This window comes from Tribolium madens, unplaced genomic scaffold (genome assembly GCF_015345945.1).
Source record: "Tribolium madens isolate multiple individuals breed KSU strain unplaced genomic scaffold, Tmad_KSU_1.1 Scaffold_7;HRSCAF=85;Tcas5.2_LG10, whole genome shotgun sequence".
Lineage (NCBI taxonomy): Eukaryota > Metazoa > Arthropoda > Insecta > Coleoptera > Tenebrionidae > Tribolium > Tribolium madens.
Genome location: NW_025401050.1, coordinates 577,579 through 596,205, shown reverse-complemented (window position 1 = coordinate 596,205; position 18,627 = coordinate 577,579). Strand labels below are relative to the sequence as shown.

General features: G+C 31.8%; 3 protein-coding genes and 2 long non-coding RNA genes across 5 annotated transcripts; 3 read left to right on the top strand and 2 right to left on the bottom strand.

The window, feature by feature from the left end:
* Nucleotides 1-221: 221 nt before the first annotated feature.
* LOC123009525 (DNA replication complex GINS protein PSF1-like) lies at nucleotides 222-1,195 on the top strand. The gene is made up of 3 exons (XM_044405907.1): nucleotides 222-480; nucleotides 528-592; nucleotides 647-1,195. Exons 1-3 carry the CDS (start codon nucleotides 409-411, stop codon nucleotides 1,101-1,103), a joined length of 594 nt encoding a protein of 197 aa, XP_044261842.1. The 5' UTR covers nucleotides 222-408; the 3' UTR covers nucleotides 1,104-1,195.
* Nucleotides 1,196-1,311: 116 nt separating this feature from the next.
* Nucleotides 1,312-1,878, top strand: LOC123009526 (protein mago nashi). The gene has a single exon (XM_044405908.1). The coding sequence runs from the start codon at nucleotides 1,396-1,398 to the stop codon at nucleotides 1,834-1,836; it is 441 nt and encodes a 146-aa protein (XP_044261843.1). The 5' UTR covers nucleotides 1,312-1,395; the 3' UTR covers nucleotides 1,837-1,878.
* On the bottom strand, nucleotides 1,868-6,916 carry LOC123009524 (translation initiation factor eIF-2B subunit beta). Its single transcript, XM_044405905.1, has 5 exons — nucleotides 6,702-6,916; nucleotides 6,563-6,649; nucleotides 6,085-6,511; nucleotides 4,153-4,544; nucleotides 1,868-1,974 (listed from the first exon to the last, which is right to left on the bottom strand). Exons 1-5 carry the CDS (start codon nucleotides 6,758-6,760, stop codon nucleotides 1,902-1,904), a joined length of 1,038 nt encoding a protein of 345 aa, XP_044261840.1. The 5' UTR covers nucleotides 6,761-6,916; the 3' UTR covers nucleotides 1,868-1,901.
* Nucleotides 6,917-12,379: 5,463 nt separating this feature from the next.
* LOC123009527 lies at nucleotides 12,380-13,681 on the bottom strand. The gene is made up of 3 exons (XR_006413020.1): nucleotides 12,934-13,681; nucleotides 12,705-12,878; nucleotides 12,380-12,651 (listed from the first exon to the last, which is right to left on the bottom strand). It is a non-coding gene; the product is annotated as an uncharacterized LOC123009527 (long non-coding RNA).
* A 3,865-nt stretch (nucleotides 13,682-17,546) lies between these two features.
* Nucleotides 17,547-18,221, top strand: LOC123009528. Its single transcript, XR_006413021.1, has 3 exons — nucleotides 17,547-17,686; nucleotides 17,745-17,897; nucleotides 17,960-18,221. It is a non-coding gene; the product is annotated as an uncharacterized LOC123009528 (long non-coding RNA).
* The last annotated feature ends 406 nt before the right edge of the window (nucleotides 18,222-18,627 follow it).

Here is an 18,627-nt window from a genome sequence, read left to right as displayed (position 1 = left end):
ACAGTTTAGCGAAAACATTCCCTAGATATTTGAATTTTGTTCTAAAGTGTAAATATGCAATAATATTAAATTAATAATTAATTAACTTGTATCTTCATAAATTCAAACATTAGTTTGTTATACTGTTGTAGCGACATGACAGTTGACAGATAGTATTGTGGCGCGGGCTTTCTGAAATTTTGTACTCAATCAAGTTAGCATGTAAAAAGAAAAAATAATAATTTTTGAAAAGTCGTAGCAGTCAGTTTCTTCATTCCAAAGACAACAAAAAGCTCTTAAACTGCGATTAATTTAAAAAAATAATTTGTGTAAACGCGACTTTATACGCGAACTGTCATGTAAATGTCCCTTTACTGTCATTTGGCGGGCTTTTAGGTTAGGAAACTATTTTTCGCAATTTTGAATAAAATGTTTTGTGAGAAAGCCTATGCTCTGATCAAAGAGTTAGACCGAAACCGGGACTCTTTGCCCCCCTTTAACGTAAAAATGTCACATTACACCTTCACTCAATAATTATTTTTTTTCAGACCGATCTTCTCAACGAAATTAAAACTGAAGTTAAGCAACTGATTGTCCAGAACCAAGAAGATGCGTAAGTTAACAAATTTTGTCTTCGAAACACACATTTCAAGCGCTTTTATTTCAGTCAAACATCAGCAGAAGGCAGTCGGCTAGTTCGCACCTCTGCTTATGCACCAACAGTGAAAATACGGCACGCGGCTATCAAACGCAACATTAGATGCATTCTGGCTTATCATTACAACCGATTAAAGTGTCTTAGAAATATGCGGTGGCAATTTGGAAGTATCTTACCGCCTGACGTTAAAGCGAATTTGAGTCAAGCTGAAATCGAATGGTTTTCAAAATACTCCAGTAATTTAGTTCAATATATGAGATCAGTTGGTGACGAAGGGATTAATCTAGCTGTGGATTTAAAACCACCAAAATCCTTGTATATTGAGGTTAGGTGTTTAACCGACTATGGACAATTTGAGTTGAATGATGGTTCGGTGTTATTGTTGAAAGAAAACAGTCGACATTACTTACCCAGAAGCGAGTGCGAAGAATTAATTAGGCAGGGGGTCCTAGAACACGTTGTTTGACACCACGATTTAAATTTGGCGCACTTTTTTGAAATGTCAATTGTCAATCTCCAATTTTCAAGTCATAAAAATAAATTTAAAATTTCTTCACATATCTGTATATGATTATTCGCTATTAAATCGTTATAACCTAATTAGTATGATAAATGAGTTTTTGATTTTTTTGATAAACAGTTTTTTTTAACTTATTTTTTTATAGGTGGCGCTTCGGTACATTTGTCATTCAATTTGACAGAAAGAAGCGACCCTAACCTCACAAACGTTCCAAGCGGCTTGTCTCAATTCCGTTAGAATGTCTGCAGATTTTTACATTCGTTACTACGTGGGTCATAAGGGTAAATTCGGGCATGAATTTCTCGAGTTTGAGTTCCGACCCGATGGTAAATTGCGCTACGCCAATAATTCCAACTACAAGAACGACACAATGATCCGAAAAGAGGTCTATGTGCACCAGTGTGTGATGGAGGAGCTCAAGAGGATTATTGTCGATTCAGAAATAATGCAAGAAGATGATTCGTTGTGGCCCCCACCTGACAGGATCGGTCGTCAGGAGCTCGAGATTGTGATCAACGATGAACACATTTCGTTTACTACCTCCAAAACGGGGTCTTTGGTCGATGTGAGTCAGTCGAAGGATCCCGAAGGACTGCGCTGCTTTTACTATCTGGTGCAGGACTTGAAGTGTCTCGTGTTCTCTCTGATCGGAATGCATTTTAAGATTAAGCCAATATAAGGGTAATTTTGTAAAGGTGAAAAATAAATGATTTTGATAAAATTAATGGTTTTATTTGATTGGTTTTAAAGTTCGTAGTCGTCGGGGTGGTACAGTTCGGAGAGGAGGCGGTAGACGTAAGACGGTGCGTTGCCACCCCTAAAAAGAAAAAAAAATCATTAGGGGTTCTAGAAATTTTCAGAATACTACTTTGCATGTTGTTAATTACTTAAGACAAAATTGTATAAAGATGCTCCAAAATTTGTTATCTATGTTGAAAAATTGCTTTTAACCAATATTTAATGCAAGACTGAAGTTGGTTTAATTTTGAATTAAATCTTAATTCGCTTTATGTAAATTGCCTCTAAAATTGTAAGCATGTAAGAAATTGGTAACACTGGCTGATGCCGGGGTTCACTTAAATGTGTCCAAAACAATTTTCAGTGTCCAATTTATATTGTTTTATTTTATTTTTTACCTTTTTCTTACTTTTGTTATAATACTAAACGTCGTAATATTTTTTTAAATTTGCGTTTATAATACATTTATTAACATCTCTCAGTAGGAGTCGTTTATGGCTATCTATAAAAGCACACTGTACTTTAATGAATTTAGGGTTATTTATTTTTTGTATGCCGCTTCTGACTTGTCAGGTAACAAATTTTGCCTTGTTTCGCGAATTTCGGGCGGAGTGCAAACTAAATTCTGTTGGCTCATATTTTATTTATTATTATTGTGTTGTAACACTAATAACTAATAATTTGTAAATTTTATTTTTAATGACAAACGGTAGAAATGATTCAAAAAATCTGGTAGGCGCCGAGTGTTACCAACCGATACCAACTAAAAAATTCTATAGACAAAAATATATATTTTTTTAATTAAAATAAGAAAAAAGGGGGCGCAAATTAGAAAGAATAGCATAAAATACTCGTTTTATAATGGCATTGGCGCACTCATCCCATAGAAAACTCGTCTACGGATCGTTTTCTAACTTGGGGTTCGTACGCCAAATCAACCCTTATAAAACTTGTTCTTTAAAATACTATACAGAAATCTAGTTTAGATATTTAAATGAATATTAATTGAAAAGGTACCGGGTGATTGTAAATGATTGTCCTTTTTATATCCTCAAGTTGGCGTTAAAATCTTAGTTTGGCACCCTTGATTCTCAAATTAAAACGTCAAACTGTTATAAGCAATTGTTATTTACTTACGGCGGGAGCTAGCTTAGTCGTCACCAATAATCCAGAGTTGTCTATACTCGTTTCCATATTAATGTGCATCATTTTAAGTTGGCAACCATGCAAAAATTCAAACAATTCTTACCTTAATCTTACCTAAAAATTATTTTTTCAAATAAATGTGTAGTCCAGGTAGCAAAAAATAATTAAAATTAGGTAGAATTGGGGATTCTACCCAAAAGCTAACGGTAAATTTGAAGAAGCGAGGTTTCTTGTTGACGTAGAAAAAATTAAAGAATCGACGTACGAAAAACAGTAAACGAGATATTATAGGGATTGTAAAAAATCCCTAAAATTGTTGGGTTGGTTTGCAGGTACTGAGTAAAAGAAATAATCTGAGCGAAATCTGGTGCTTGGGTTTTTACACATTTATGAATTTGATTTTGTTTTTATTTTATATTTATTTCAGCCCTAATTAAATTCGAATTTAAAATTAAAGTCGTAGTTTAAAATTCGAGCGACCATTAGGGTGCGAAAATTTAATAGTCCGAGATTTTTAAGAAACTATAAAATTCCTGTTGTTTTTAATTTTAATATTAAATTAGAAATTTTACTAAATTCAGAAATTATTATGAAGCATTTGTCAAAATAATATTAAAATTGACAAGACAAGTGTATTCCATAAAACACGTCGTCAATCAAATCGTATTTTATAACTACATAAACATTTATTTTGTTAATTTTGACAATTTTCTTTAAAACAATTTTTAGATTTCTGCTCCAATATTAATGTTGGAAAAATTTTTGAAAACATTAATTTATTAAATAATTTAATCTAGCTAACATACGAAATTCCATGCGACATACGTCGCCTTAACATAGGGTAGCAACAAACAAATAAAAAATTTTGTCATTGTTAATGTGATTAGATTTGTTCTGAACGACATTAATGACACTTTTTGTGTGAACCGGTCTTTAAATTACATTAATGCATTTAGACTACGACAACTTACTTGATGCACATTAATATGAAAAAGAGTATAGATTTTCTTGTTACAAACCACTATAGTCACCCGGAACATTAGAACCAGGAATTGTTATTTTTTAAAAGTCGCACAAAAATCAAAGAAATTTTCTAATAGCAAATACTTACTGATGTGATATAAAAAGCGTGACCAGTTCTGGCGGGACGTAGTCAAAAATCGGATTATAAACATTTATTTTATTCAAAAGCGGTCCTGTTGAATAAGGAATAACATTAGCAGGTGATGCACAGATATTAAAGGTGTCTTTCTCGTGCGAGCAGACGTAAGTCGGAGTCAATTTATACATATGGGAGAGGACCATAACGGGGACTGAGTAGTGTTTAGCAGCCAAAGCAATGGCATGAACCCCACTCGCCGCCCGGAGCCCCCCATCGGCCATGACACTATGAGTGCCAATTATCACTTTGTTCACACGAGACATCATTGCGAAAACACCAGAATCGGGAATAACTGTCGTTTGGATGTTGCTGTTGGCAAGACTTGCTGCCATTTTATGGCCCTGGAAACAATACATACTTCAGATTCAGATTCATTTATTTTGGTGTTTTAAAAACATTAAGTTATACACAAGTCAAATAATATATAATATCACAAATAAAGTCGCATACAGTAAAATATAAAAATATTACCGAACAGTACAATAATACAGAGAAGACACAAAAAAAAAACAGTCAAGATTAATTATTCTTGACATACTCGTACAAACAAAATATTCATCAAAATTATAGAATGCGTGAGTCACCAGCATTTCTTTAACTTTTTTTTTAAATATATGTGGATCCAGACGCCTTACACCGTCTGACAGTACGTTAAAAAAACTGATGCAGTAGTATCGGCTGCCTGTTTGAGTTCTTTGTAGTCTAGCACATTTTGACAAAATTTGTCTTTATTTCTAGTATTATATGTATGTAAATCTCCATTTAACAAAAATTTTGTCATATTATTTTTAATGTAGAGTMAACAATGATAAATAAATAATGAGGGGACAGTTAAAATGTGGAGTTGTTTAAAGACTAGCCTACAGTTTGCTTACTTACACAGAACGACAAAAAAAAGTCATGTCGTGACAACTTGACAAATTTTATATCATTTTGTTCATCTCACAGAGACAAATCAAATGCACTAAAAAGAAATTCACAAAGTCCACTCACTTTGAACTAATAATTTTTTTTCTAATTTAAATGAATTTAAAATATTTTAACTTTAAAAAATCATTACTCAATAACTATTAGGCTGATTTCCTTCAAATAAAGTCCATTCTTGAGGGATGGCCTTGCCCTTTAGGATGATATGCAATTTGAAATTGAATATTGGCAAAATTTTCTTCGAACAGTGTTCGAAGAAGTTCGAAGTAAATCGAAATAAACTAAGAAAAACCCTACAAGTAATTTTTTTTCATCATTACCATCGTGTAGAGCATCTCTTTATTAGTTGTAATCCAAATTTTCAAAAGAATATACCGAGTAGTTTTCAAGAAGGTGCAATTGAACAGCAAACCTTAACTTCAAAAAATCATATCTTAAAAACTACTCGGTATATTATTTTAAAAATTTGGATTCTTACTAATAAAAAGATGCTCTACACGATGGTGACAAAGAAAAAAAAATTACTCGAAGGGTTTATCTTAGATTACTTCGAACTTCTTCGAACACTGTTCGAAGAAAAGTTTGCCAATATTCAATTTCAAGTTGCATATCATTCTAAAGGGCAAGTCCATCCCTTTAGAATGGCATTTATTTGAAGGAAATAGGCCTAATAGTTATTGAGTAATGATTTTTTAAAGTTAAAGTATTTTAAATTCATTTAAATTAGAAAAAAATTATTTTGTTCAAAGTGAGTGGAATTTTTGAAATTTTTTTAGTGCATTTGATTTGTCTCACTGAGACGAACAACATGATATAAAATTTGTCAAGTTGTCACGACATGACTTTTTTTTGTTGCCCTGTGTTATTTGTTATTTATGTATCAAAAGAATAAACAACTATTTTAATCCCTAGAATGTAGGGGGGAAGGACACAAAATGATTATTATTGACTCACCCTGTATAAGGGTGCAGCCTCAACGACGATAACTTGAAATTTCCGCTGTTTGGCCGCATGTTTGAGGAATTTCTCCACAGTATTTGAAATTCCAACCGTAAGAATAATTTCATTCGTGTGGATGTGTTCCAAAGCTTGAGCTGCGATATTTTCCGTACTTGTCTCCAACTCGACTTTATATTCAGTCAAATGGTCTAAAAGCCGATTTCGCAAGTTGCCGTGAGATTCTGAATAGTCAAGTTCATCACTTTGGTCTCCTGTTACAATCTGATGTAATGATTGGCCTTCTACTTTTTTCTCTGAACCCAAATCAAATTCCTCTCGGATTACTTTCAAAATGTGGCGCATTATGTTAGTAGCGGTCGCTTCTAGAGGAAGAGACTGGGAGACTTGTCTGATTTTGTCTTTGATTTGTTGCATCAACTCTCTAAAATTGATATAATTTTAAATGGAAGTGATTCGGTTTTGGTAAACTGACTGTGCATTGTTCCAGTGCCCCTCCGAGATGAGTTTTTCTAAAAGTTGCTCGGTTCTGATGGCGATTTCGTAAGAATTGAACACTTTCCTGAAATTGCAATGTTGTAAATAAAGTTATGTGAAAGTTGAATAGTACGAACCCGTGACGAATATCACTTATAAGTTTAATAACGTCGGTTAAATTTTCGTGTTCGGGCATTTTTAACGCTGTTTTTAAAGATTTGAGTTTGTTGCTTTTTTTTAGGTTAATTTGACATATGGCAAGTGTCAACTTGTGGTGTAGCCAACCTTCAAAACCTTAAATACAGCCAAATTCAAAAAAAAGTGTTTGTCACATTTTGGCGTAAAATTAATAATTCGTGTGTAAAGCGTACTTAAACTTACAAAAGAAAATGACTTGGCATCAAGTTTGGTAATTTGTCATCAAATCAATTTTGTTCCTAAAATGTAAATTATTTATTATTTATTAATTTTTGAAATCACATTGACAACCACTTTTTTTAATTTGACTGTATATTTAAATTCATATCTAAAAAAAATATTTATACAGGTTGCGCCAGAACTCGCGCCCCAGAGAAAATTTTCAAGTAAGGTAAGATACCAGGAACATGAAAAAAATGTTTATTTTGACATTTGACATTTTTTTTATATCTATTTAATGATACTGATGATTTAAACTTCGGAATTTTTAGAGATAGATTTTTTTTTAATTTTTCTTGTTGTCTAGGGCACCGCCCGATGACACAGTGTCACGGAAGTGCGCGATTTTTTGAACCGCCTGTACATTGATAAAAAAATATAAACTTATTTTTGTTAAAACTTGCAATATTTTAATTTATAATTTTATTCATTTTTTCTTTGATTAGTATATCAGAAATTTTCTCGATAACTATTTATCGCAGAACACTGATCTTTTTGTATATGATAAAAAATTAAATTTTCTTTCCAATGGTACCAAACATAAGCGGTTATCACCAAGAAGTCCGGAGTTATTATAAATAGACCGCTCCGGGTGTCAAAAATCGACCAAAATCTCGACAAAAATAAAAAAAAAATTAACTTTAAAACGATCCATATAACGTTTTTTAAATTTCTAGTGATGTTAAAAACTCAAAAAAGTGCACAAAACGTTATTGGGTCAAGTTTAAAAACTCAAGAATTTTTTGAGTTTAAGAACGCTTGACATCTGGTTTGTTAGACGTAAAATTATCCGCTGAACACGATGCAACAGGTTAAAATACTCTGCGATGCATAGTTTTTGCGATATTGAGGATGTCAGCCGTTTTGTTATAAAGGCGCTTGCGTTACTGAAGGTGCAATTATTTTTAAATTTATAATAAAAAGTACAACGTAAAGGGCACAGAAAATGTTGAAGATGGAATTGGTTGATATAAGAATTATTTCTGTGACGTTACCTTCAAAAGAGGCTTTTTAGAAAAGCAGAACTATTACGAAAAAATGTTTTGAGAATCCTGCTACTTTTGAGGAAATTAACACGACAACGAGTCAGTCTTGGCCCAGCTCTCGTACGAGTTCATTGAATAATAATAATAATTGTTCGAATAAATTAATGTAAAATTGTGATTTATCTCAAGAGGAGTTGTTTACAAAAATGAGTTTCCGAAAGCAAGGATTTGGACCCTAACACAACAGGAAAAATAGCTATAATTAGATTTTGTGAATGTATGCAGACAGAAAAACTAACCATGTTAAAAATCTTCATGAATTTAATAATTTTGGTTGTACAAAAACTCCTAAAAACGAACGCCATCGAATAAATTTTATTACATTCCTCCAATAACTTTCCGGAGAATCAAATTCGGAAAACGATTGGTGATCTGAAAGTTTTGAATCAAATTCTGAAAATGAGTAAAAATTTATACATATTACTCATGAAATAATTTTTTCCCGTTTCGGTGCTCGTAAACCTTAACATGAACGGAATAGTAAACTGTTTATCCTTTTAATTTTAATTTTCTTTTCTTTATTTTATATCATTTTATTTTATTTCATAATAATTTTCAAAACTTTAATCTGATTAATAAACTGTTATTTTTAATTCGAATATTTGGATTCTGACTGCTTAAATCCCTCATCTTCCCAAAAGGGTTGGCTCCACAAAATAACACTGAAGAATCTACCTCAAATAAATTTATTCTTCTTGTGGCGCAACCCGAACGGACTGTAAAAGAATTCAACTTTGATCAAAGAGTTAATCACCAGCCACAGGTAGATCACAGATGCAGTTTCGAAGTTTTCGTCGGAAAACTCATTTCTTGAGAATTTCATTGGGTAGACACATATCAAAAGTCCTCGAAGGTGGGTGGCGAGCTCGAGAAGGGGGAGGAGGCTAAAGGTGTCTTTTTTTGTTTTTTTGCTTATATCTCGGAAACTATTACTCGTAACTGTTTTTGCCTGCTTCTCAAAATTAAAGCCTATAAAATTTCCTACAAAAATGGTCTTTTGCATTTTTGTTGTAGGACTAACTGTAAGCGAGTTATAGGGCTGACAAAAAACATCATGTAAAAAATGTGCTTTATCCACATTTAAAATAGAATTAATCTTGTGATTTGAAAAAACTGAAATCAAATTGAATTTATTGGGTGCAACACTTCATTAGAGAGTCTATAAAGTCTTCCGAATCATCCTTATATGCTGAACTAGCATTTGCCTGCGACTTTGTCCACGTGTATTTCTGATATAAAATGGGAAAAAGCCCGTTCACAAAACCATTCCATAGGTTTAGGTACTCTATAAAGCTAGATAATTATGTTATGTATAGGATTCAGTTATATTAGTCTCGTTCTTCGCATGGGCTTTTATGGATAAATATTAAATGTTGATTTTCATAAAGTGTTGTCTCAGTGCACTTCTGCAGTCTGAAAATTTGAAATTTTAAACTCTATTTTATTTCATTAAAATTTGAAAAGTGCACTTCTACACTCACTAAGGATCATATTTTCTAAATTGAATGTTTTTATATCCCTTTAAATGTGTACTCCGTTTTATTTCCTTAAAAAGTAATTTTTGAAAAATCTGATTTTAGTGCCCCTTTACACCTCTAAAGAATTTTATGTTTATACCTTTGTTTAAACATTTACACCCCATTTAACCCCCTTACAGATTGATTTTCTCTTTAATCCAAAATTTTTATTTATATCTCCGTTTAAATGTTTACACCCGAGTCACCTTTCAGGCAGAACAGCTTAGTTGGGGAACGCTCTACATATATAAATACTTACCATATACTAATGAAATGTGTTTCAAAGGATTTTTAATGCAATTTTATGTAGACTCCAAACTTTTGAAGCTTACGGTTAGTCCTACGACAAAAATGAATAGGACCATTTTTGTAGGAAATTTTGATGCAGAAATAGACTTCTACAGAAAATTCTGCATAAACTACATAAACGATGAGTTTGTATTTATAGACCCTCGTGACTCCCCCTTCCTTTAATGGACCCAGTAAATTCAATTTACTGTCAGTTTTTTTTTTAATTACAAGACTAATTCTGTTTTAAATGCAGATAAAGAACATTTTTTTAAATGATGTTTTTTGTCTGCTCTATAACTCGCTTACGGTTAGCCCTACAACAAAAATGCAAAGGACCATTTTTGTAAGCTTTAATTTTGATAAGAACATAAAAACCTATAGTTGTGATAATTTCCGAGATATAAGCAAAAAACCAAAAAAAGACAAGTTTAACCCCCTCCCCCTCCTCAAGCTCGCCCCCCACCATCGGGCACTTTTGATATATGGCTACCCAAGTGTAAAGAAAGATTTTTAAAAAATTCCAACTCTCTAGGATTTTTTTCCACCGATTTGTCTAATTTGACTGGGCTACAAGTTCAATCCTTCCTTTCTTCACTTCCTAGAGTATAGATTCCATTATTTGGCCATTACCGGATTGATTAAGATTAATATTTGTTAAGTCGACGACAGTCATTTGTAAAAAAAAATTAAAAAAATCAAGCGATACAAACATTTTTGAAAATAACTATTAATTTTTAAAACTTAAACATCTTGTAAAATCTTATCAGAAAATTATACAGGGTGTTCCATTTTTATTGTTACAAATTTAACCAGGTGATAGAATATTCAATTTTAAGGTAAAAGTTTCCTATAAACATACAGGGTTATTCATAAATATGAAGCAATATTTGAACCTCAAAAATGACCTATAAAATGATGTTAATTTAAATAATAACTCGTGTCCTATCTCTACTGATAAGAATTTTACAGCCCTCGGAATGTGAATATGGAAATTTGATTTTTGTGTAATAACTTTGGAACTATTTGACCAAATATTATAAAATTTGGAACATTTTCTTGTGACAACATACCCTTTGAACTGGTAATCACGAAAACCGGATACATCCACTCAATTTCCGGTTACAGCAGTTGCAGGTCACATTTTCTGTGTTTTTCCATTTTTTTGCTCTCTTAACACCATTTTTTTATTGCCCAAATCGATAGACTAATCAATTTCGATTAAAAAACGCATAACCTTTAATACTCCTGAAATGGACCGTTTCAAAGATATTTTAATTTAAACTGAGGACTGCACAACGCTGAAATCAAAAAATAGGGATTTTGAATAAGTGGTATCCACGGAAACCAATGACCATGGTCACATAAATCCCTGCCAGGCATCTGTTAACTTTGACGATAAATTTTTGTGAATTTTTCATGAATGAAATGCTACGAGATCCATTTGGATTTATTCTAAGTTATGTTTGGAATCTGAGGTAAACTCTTTTATTAAATATTTTCGATTAATTGTCTAATAATCGTCCAATGTCAAAGTTGACAGATGCCTGACAGCGATTAGTGAAACCATGGTCATTTGTTACCGTAGATATCATCCATTCAAAATCCCTACTTTTTGGTTTCAGCGTTGTGCAGTCCTCAGTTTAAATTAAAATATCTTTGAAACGGTCCATTTTAGGGGTATTAAAGGTTATGCGTTTTTTAATCAAAATTGATTACTCTATCGATTTGGCCAATAAAAAAATTGGTGTTAAGAGAGCAAAAAAATGGAAAAACACAGAAAATGTGACCTGCAACTGCTGGAACCGGAAATTGACTGGATGTATCCGGTTTTCGTGATTACCAGTTTAAAGGGTATGTTGTCACAGGGAAATGTTCCAAATTTTATAATATTTGGTCAAATAGTTTCAAAGTTACTACAAAAAAATGTGATTTCCATACCCACATTCCGAAGGCTGTAAAATTCTTATCAGTAGAGATAGGACACGAGTTATTATTTAAATTAACATCATTTTATGGGTCATTTTTGAGGTTCAAATATTGCTTCATATTTATGAATAGCATAGCAGCTCGTATGTTGGTTAGATGTCAAAAAAAAATTATAAAAATTAAAATATGGATCTAAGCAAATTATTATTCTATGAGACGTCACAAAACATTTCTTATTTGTCATTGTGACATGTTATCTTCTGCAGACACACGTTTCAAATTTCTGCACTTGCTTGATAGATAGACTTTTTGATCGCACTGAAAAAAAAATTCGAAAAATCGGAGACACCAATGCTCAATGGTATGTGATCCTTACGCAAAAACATTTTTAAATGCTTAAGGTTTAGTAAAAAGCACAGATCAGAGAGAAAAAGATCGGAAACGGCCATAAGCTTCCTATGTAAAAAAACTACCCCTAATTCAAATCTAATGAACACCTGACTCACCAGAGGCGCAGTAATCAGTTGAATCAATAAAAACGCGCCAAATTCAAAAACACAGAGGAGAATGTTGTCTTGCTTGTTACTAAATTGTATTTCTTTATTATAATGAATTTATTAGTGAGAAATACACATTTTAGTCCAAACAAACTTATTTAATATTAATGAATAATTTTTTTTTCAAACTTTAATTCTATTTTCGAATCTGCTAGCCCAAAGAACAAATTCGTCGAATCTTCATTACATAAATTGACAATAAGAATAATGTGTTCTATGTTTTTAATCATCTCAATTAAAACTTATAATTTTAAATTATAAGTGGGAAATTAGTATCAGAATTAATATTATCAATTTCAATGGCCTTCTCAACATTTGTTTCCTCTCCTGGTTCTGAAATCAATAAGTATGGAAAGTACTCTTTGGCAGTATGTGAAAAATCTTACACATTTTTTATATAACTTATGTTTGGTATAGATCCGCGTATTAATACAAATCTTAGCCATTTTCTTTCCAACTGCTCTTGAGCAAAATTATCACTACAAACCCCAAAATTTTGTTTGGTATAATTTACTTCTAGTAAATCTTTCCGATCTACAGCTTCTAGCCATTTCCGTGCTCTAAAATTTCGAATATCTGTAAATGATGCTCACAATACTTACAATTTCTATTTACAATGACGAATCTGTGGGAAGTATAAAAAAGCGATATCGCTATTATTCAATTTATTATTATAACAGGATTTAACAATGCAGTAATTGCCGTGACTGATTTTTTACTAACCTCGAAAATCGTCCGGTAACTAGCGTCATCTACCTGATAACTTAAAGACTATTGATATTTCAAATTTGACAATTTTTGTCAAATTTTCAATCATTCTTCTAAAAAGTTCAAAAATCGGCAAGAAATGTTTTGTTTGTGGAGAAAAAGATACTTTATTTGAAATACTTAGCGATACAGCAGCTCGTGCTGAATGGGTAAAGAATACTTCGGAACTTTGTGGTAATTCTATAAGCAAAAATTAATAAAAACACTTACCTAAGTTCCTACTGCTTATTTATAATAGACGGAATGCTCTCGAATATACATTCATATTCGAGTTTCTTTCTTATTATGCTGCTATAAACCCTCTCTTTTATCGGACTTAGTTTTCCAAAAAAAAATTAGAATTAGAATGGAAATAGCTACTTGTTCTAGAGGATTGCCAGCACCAAAAGACTGTTACTTTACCTCAACACGAATTTGGCCGACCAAGTTGGTCGTTTCAGTCTTCGACAAACGTTTCAGTAACAAATTAATTTAAAAAGAAGAAATTTTGAATGAGGTACAGGTAATTTCTAATTTAGGACTGTCAAAATATCAATTAAAAAGTTTTCAGTTAACCAAGTAGATGGCAGTACTTACCGGACGATTTCGAAGATATTTTTGAGGTTAAGAGAATTGACTTTTGGCTCGTTATGTTACGGCCGTATAGAGCGCAGCGGAAGACAGACGAAGTAGGCCATGTAGGTCACTAACTTAGGGTCGCCAAGTTTCCAATCTTTCTCTCTCTGATCCCTGGTAAAAAGTACGAAATAAAGTTTAATTTTTTTGTCGGGTCATTTATGAAAATAGTTATTTATTCGACGAGTTTGAGTGTAAATCGGACGCTTTATTTACCGATTTACAGAGGAACGAATTGAATACAACATTTTATTCTTTAAATTAGACTCAAAAAGGCTTACAATTGCTTTAAATCTGTTAACATTAATCTGACGTTTCGAATTGAGAAATGCCAAACAGTTGTCAAAACTTCCTTACATGGGAGAAAAACCGTAAATTTTGATAGTGTCAAAGAATAAAATTCTTTTTTAGCTTTACGAATCAATTGGAGGATATTATGCAGGTATCTTTTTATAATTATTGTAAAATGTAATAAATCAATTTGTTGTGATATTACTGCTGTTGTTTCATCATTAAATTTATATTACCTAATGTAGTTACATTAAGTATCATTAATCAATATTTAATAATAGAATTCATATCCTCGTTATATCCGACATTAAGTCTGTAAGCCTGGAATAAAGGTAATTTAGCCAAATATGTGTCTTATGTTGTACTCTCCTCGTCAAAAGTCACAACAATTTTCTTAACTTCATTAAATTTATTATGCAACAAAATCAAGTATAACTGATTGAGTTTTCAAAAGAATTAAGAATATTTTCTCATTTTGTTGTTTGCAATCATCAACTAGATACGGTTTTAATTGACGCAAACAAGATTATTAGTTGTTACTCTACATCATATAAATGCTATTTGAAGTATAAAATGATGCTGTTAGGTCAGGTCAAGTCACTGAATCTCCTCCCCACCACCTGTGGATACTGATAAGAAAAACTTTATTAATGTTCAGTGTGTAGTATTTTTTTAACAAAGAGTGTACTTTCATTATAGCAGAAGAATACATCAATAAATAAATTGCTTATAAACTAATTAGGTTAGGTAATTACAGAAAGTCGTCTGACTAAAACATTTCCGTTACATCGAAGACATAAAAATGGATCAAGCAACGCTTCGAAATTTTCCTTTCTATTACATAAAAGGACTTTTCATAGATTTCGGCTATCACATAATTACGAAATTTTTTTTCTTTGTGTACTTTACTCTGTATTCTGGCAGTTTCTTACTCGATATTTATTATCTATTGCACCATTTTAGCATAGAATCACTGGTGAGGTACGGATGCATGATAACCCTAATTAGTTATGTATGGATTATTTTTAAAATCACTATGTAATAGTAATGAGTTCAATTGTTGTAGATAATAACCGCAATGTTTTTTACCTTTATTTACGAAAAACATATCACAAATTTAGTATCAGAAGCCGAGACTTTATTTTGGACACCTGAAATTTGTAGTTCCAAATTCCAAAAATCCATGCAGAAATTTATATTTCAAGGAGATGTTCTTAATTATTTTACCATCCTTTGGTTTTGTATAATGGGAGTTATTTTCTTCCCGGTTTGGGGAGATCAAAGTGAATGGTTTTTAAACGTTTGGGCTTATAAAGAATATTTTGGTTCTTGGTGGTACATTCCGTACAATATGTTTTATTACAGTCAACCAATAGCAGCCTTTGCGTCCGTTCGTCTGCCATTTATGATGTTGTATTTTAGTTTACAAATAAATCTACAAATATTGCTACTCAATCAGAAAATATTGGCAATTCCTAAAGGACATGAAGATTTGGATCCTGCAATGGCTCCTGACAATTTATCTTATCAAGAAGATATTTTTAAAAGGTTGTCTTTGTGCATTTCTCATGATGTGAATATGAAAAGGTGAAGATAATGTCTAAAAAACAATAATAACTAACTTGTACAAATCTATGAAAACCTAAAAAAATACACAAACAAAAAAATTTCATAAACTTTCATTGTTATGAAAAGATCACATTTGATAGCCCATTATTTTTCATCAATTATTTGTTGTACATACAGGTGCGCCAGAACTCTCGCCCCAAAGAAAAATTCCATATAAGGTAAGATACCAGGAACATGGAAAAAATGTTAAAAAAAATTGTCTGTAAAAATTTCGAAGTTATGAGGGTTTAAAGTTTGCACATTGACTCTATTTATTTCTGTTGGAAAAATGATTTTCCAGGTTTTTTTGCTATATGCTATTAAAACAGGAAACAAGGAAGCTGTATCCTAAATTGTAACTCTGTTCATTGTTATTTGTGGCTTCTATTGGCAAAATTTTTGTCCCTTTACTAAATAATTGTAAAAAAACATATACAAGACCATCAGTATCATTAAATAGATATAAAAAAATGTCAAATGTCTAATTTTTTTAACAGATAGAATTTTTTAAACATTTTTTTCATGTTCCTGGTACCTTACCTTACTTGAAAATTTTCTCTGGGGCGTGAGTTTTGGCGCATCCTGTATATACAGGCTGTTCGGTCCAAGTCGCCGGCCAATAACACCTAAACTTACATTTTTTTTTCAAAAACTAAATTTTCAAATAATACTATTCATTCCTGGCTTTCTTAGTAAATGCATCAAATTTTTTTGGCTACCAAATTTAGTTTTTCAAATGGAACACCTATGTTTTTTTGCTCGAAACAATAATAATTGGCATGAAAAATACGGTAAACCACTATTTATTACATTTTACTTTACAAAATGCACTCAGAAAACAATTTAAATTTTAGAATTTTATTAACAAAATTTTGCAACGTAGGCGGATTTTACTTGTCAAGGTATTAATGCAAAAAGCAATATGCTTGGATACCGTTTAATTGTTATTTTGACAAAGCCTAATTAGTCAATAAATCTTGTTGAGATCTTTAATAATGGATGATATTAATTACGACGAATTGGTAGATCAGCTTGAAGTGTTTTTTAAGTGCAATAAAAATAGAACGGAAGCTGAAAGACAGTTTAGAGAAAAATATTCAAATAGAGTTCACCCAAATCGTTGGAAAACTAGTCAAATTCAAAAACAACTGAGACGAACAAGGTTCGCTTCTCAAAACTAAAAAACCTACGGTTCTTAGTGAAGAACAAGAAAATGGAAATCTGAATGTTCTGTTATCAGTCGAAGAAAATCCAAGAGTTTCCATAAGAGAACTCGCTCATCAAATGACAAATTAGATTTGTCTAATCAACAATTAAACTGCATCCAAGCATTTTTTTATTCACACCTTTCTTTTAAAATTAAAAGTCAGGCTACGCGACCAATTTCCTTCTAAAATTCTAAAATTTAAGATGTTTTCTGATTGCATTGTGTTACACAAAATGTAATAAATAGTGGTTTACCGTATCTTTCATGTCAATTATTATTGTTTCGAGGAAAAAAACATAGGCGTTCCATTTGAAAAACTAAATTTGGTGGCATTTCCGGCAACACCGGATGTGCTAAAATAATTTGATACATTTACTAAAAAAGATAAGAATAAATATTATTACTTAAATATTTACTTTTGGAAAAAAAGAGGTAAGTTTAGGTGTTATCAGCCGGGACGACTTGGACCGAACACCCTGTATTTTTCACACATAGTTTTATTTATGCTATATAATAATCATCGTTAGGTAGAAAGAAAAAATGGTAATGGTCTGACGAGACGTAAATGCTAGATTATTATTAATTCTATTTTCTTCTTGAAACAGGTGGACCAAAGTATTTGTTAAATATGTATTTCAAGCAATGCCAGTGTTCGTCTTCTTAGGAGTACTGAGTTCTATTTTCGTCTCATTTTTCGTCCTCTATGTAAGTTATATCAACTCAATTTTAAAGTCACAAGACTGAAAGCATTTTAATGTGCTGTTGTAGAGCTTTGAAGACTCAAGCAACATTCTCAAGATACGTCTAGCTGTGGTCGTCGGTTGTAACATTCTTATTGTTTACACCTTTCTAAAAGCGTCACAAAGACTAAGCGATGAAGTAAATAATCATAACACAAAATAAACATACTCAAACAATAACTTCATTAACTTTTCAGACCAGTCAAATGTTTGAGACATTAGCTGCTTCTCCTTGGTATTTATACAATAAAAGTAACAGAGGAGTTTTGTTAACTTTTATGACGAATACATTGGAACCACTAACAATCAGTTTCGCAGGGATTACTCTGGATTATAAGTTTGGTCTAACCGTAAGTTTTCAAATAATTCATTTATATGTGCTACCTTTTTTGCTTATTATTTTTTTTTTTAGATAATAAGAACAAGTTATTCTTATGCTTTATTCCTCTACAATATACGCAAACAGGAAATAACGTAAACAACGAATAAACAATCACCACTTGCTCATTTAGGTTGGAAAGTCGAAATTTTATCCAAAGTGGAATTTTGGCTGTCATTAACATCTATGAAAGTTTGATTGTGAACGAACCATCGTATTGAAAGTTATTAATCTGACATTTGACACCTCGCCGAACGTATTAAAAATTGTGATCCGTTCACAACAGATTCATAGTCACTGCCAACCTATTCACGAAGATCCCTAAATCCTAGGGAGTAATTTCTGGGTCTGCCTATTTTGCTGACCAAATAATTGAACAGGTTGTAATTTTTAATATAGAGAATAAAACTCAGACATTCTACGTAATCTTATTAAACTTTGGTAGCCGCATTTGCTGCCACTAAAGTTCAACCCCTCACCCTTTCGAAAAGGGTAGTTTACTCTTACAAAATTTTAGTTTTTCAACAATTTTAAGCGCTAAATATTTTTTTTAATTGACAATATTTTACACATAGCTTAAGGACTGTTGGCCGCACTTGCTGCCACCACCACTGAACTTCTCACCCTCTCGGGAAGGGTAGTTTACTCTTACAAAATTGTAGTTTTTCAACGATTTTAAGCGCTAAATATTTTTTTTAATT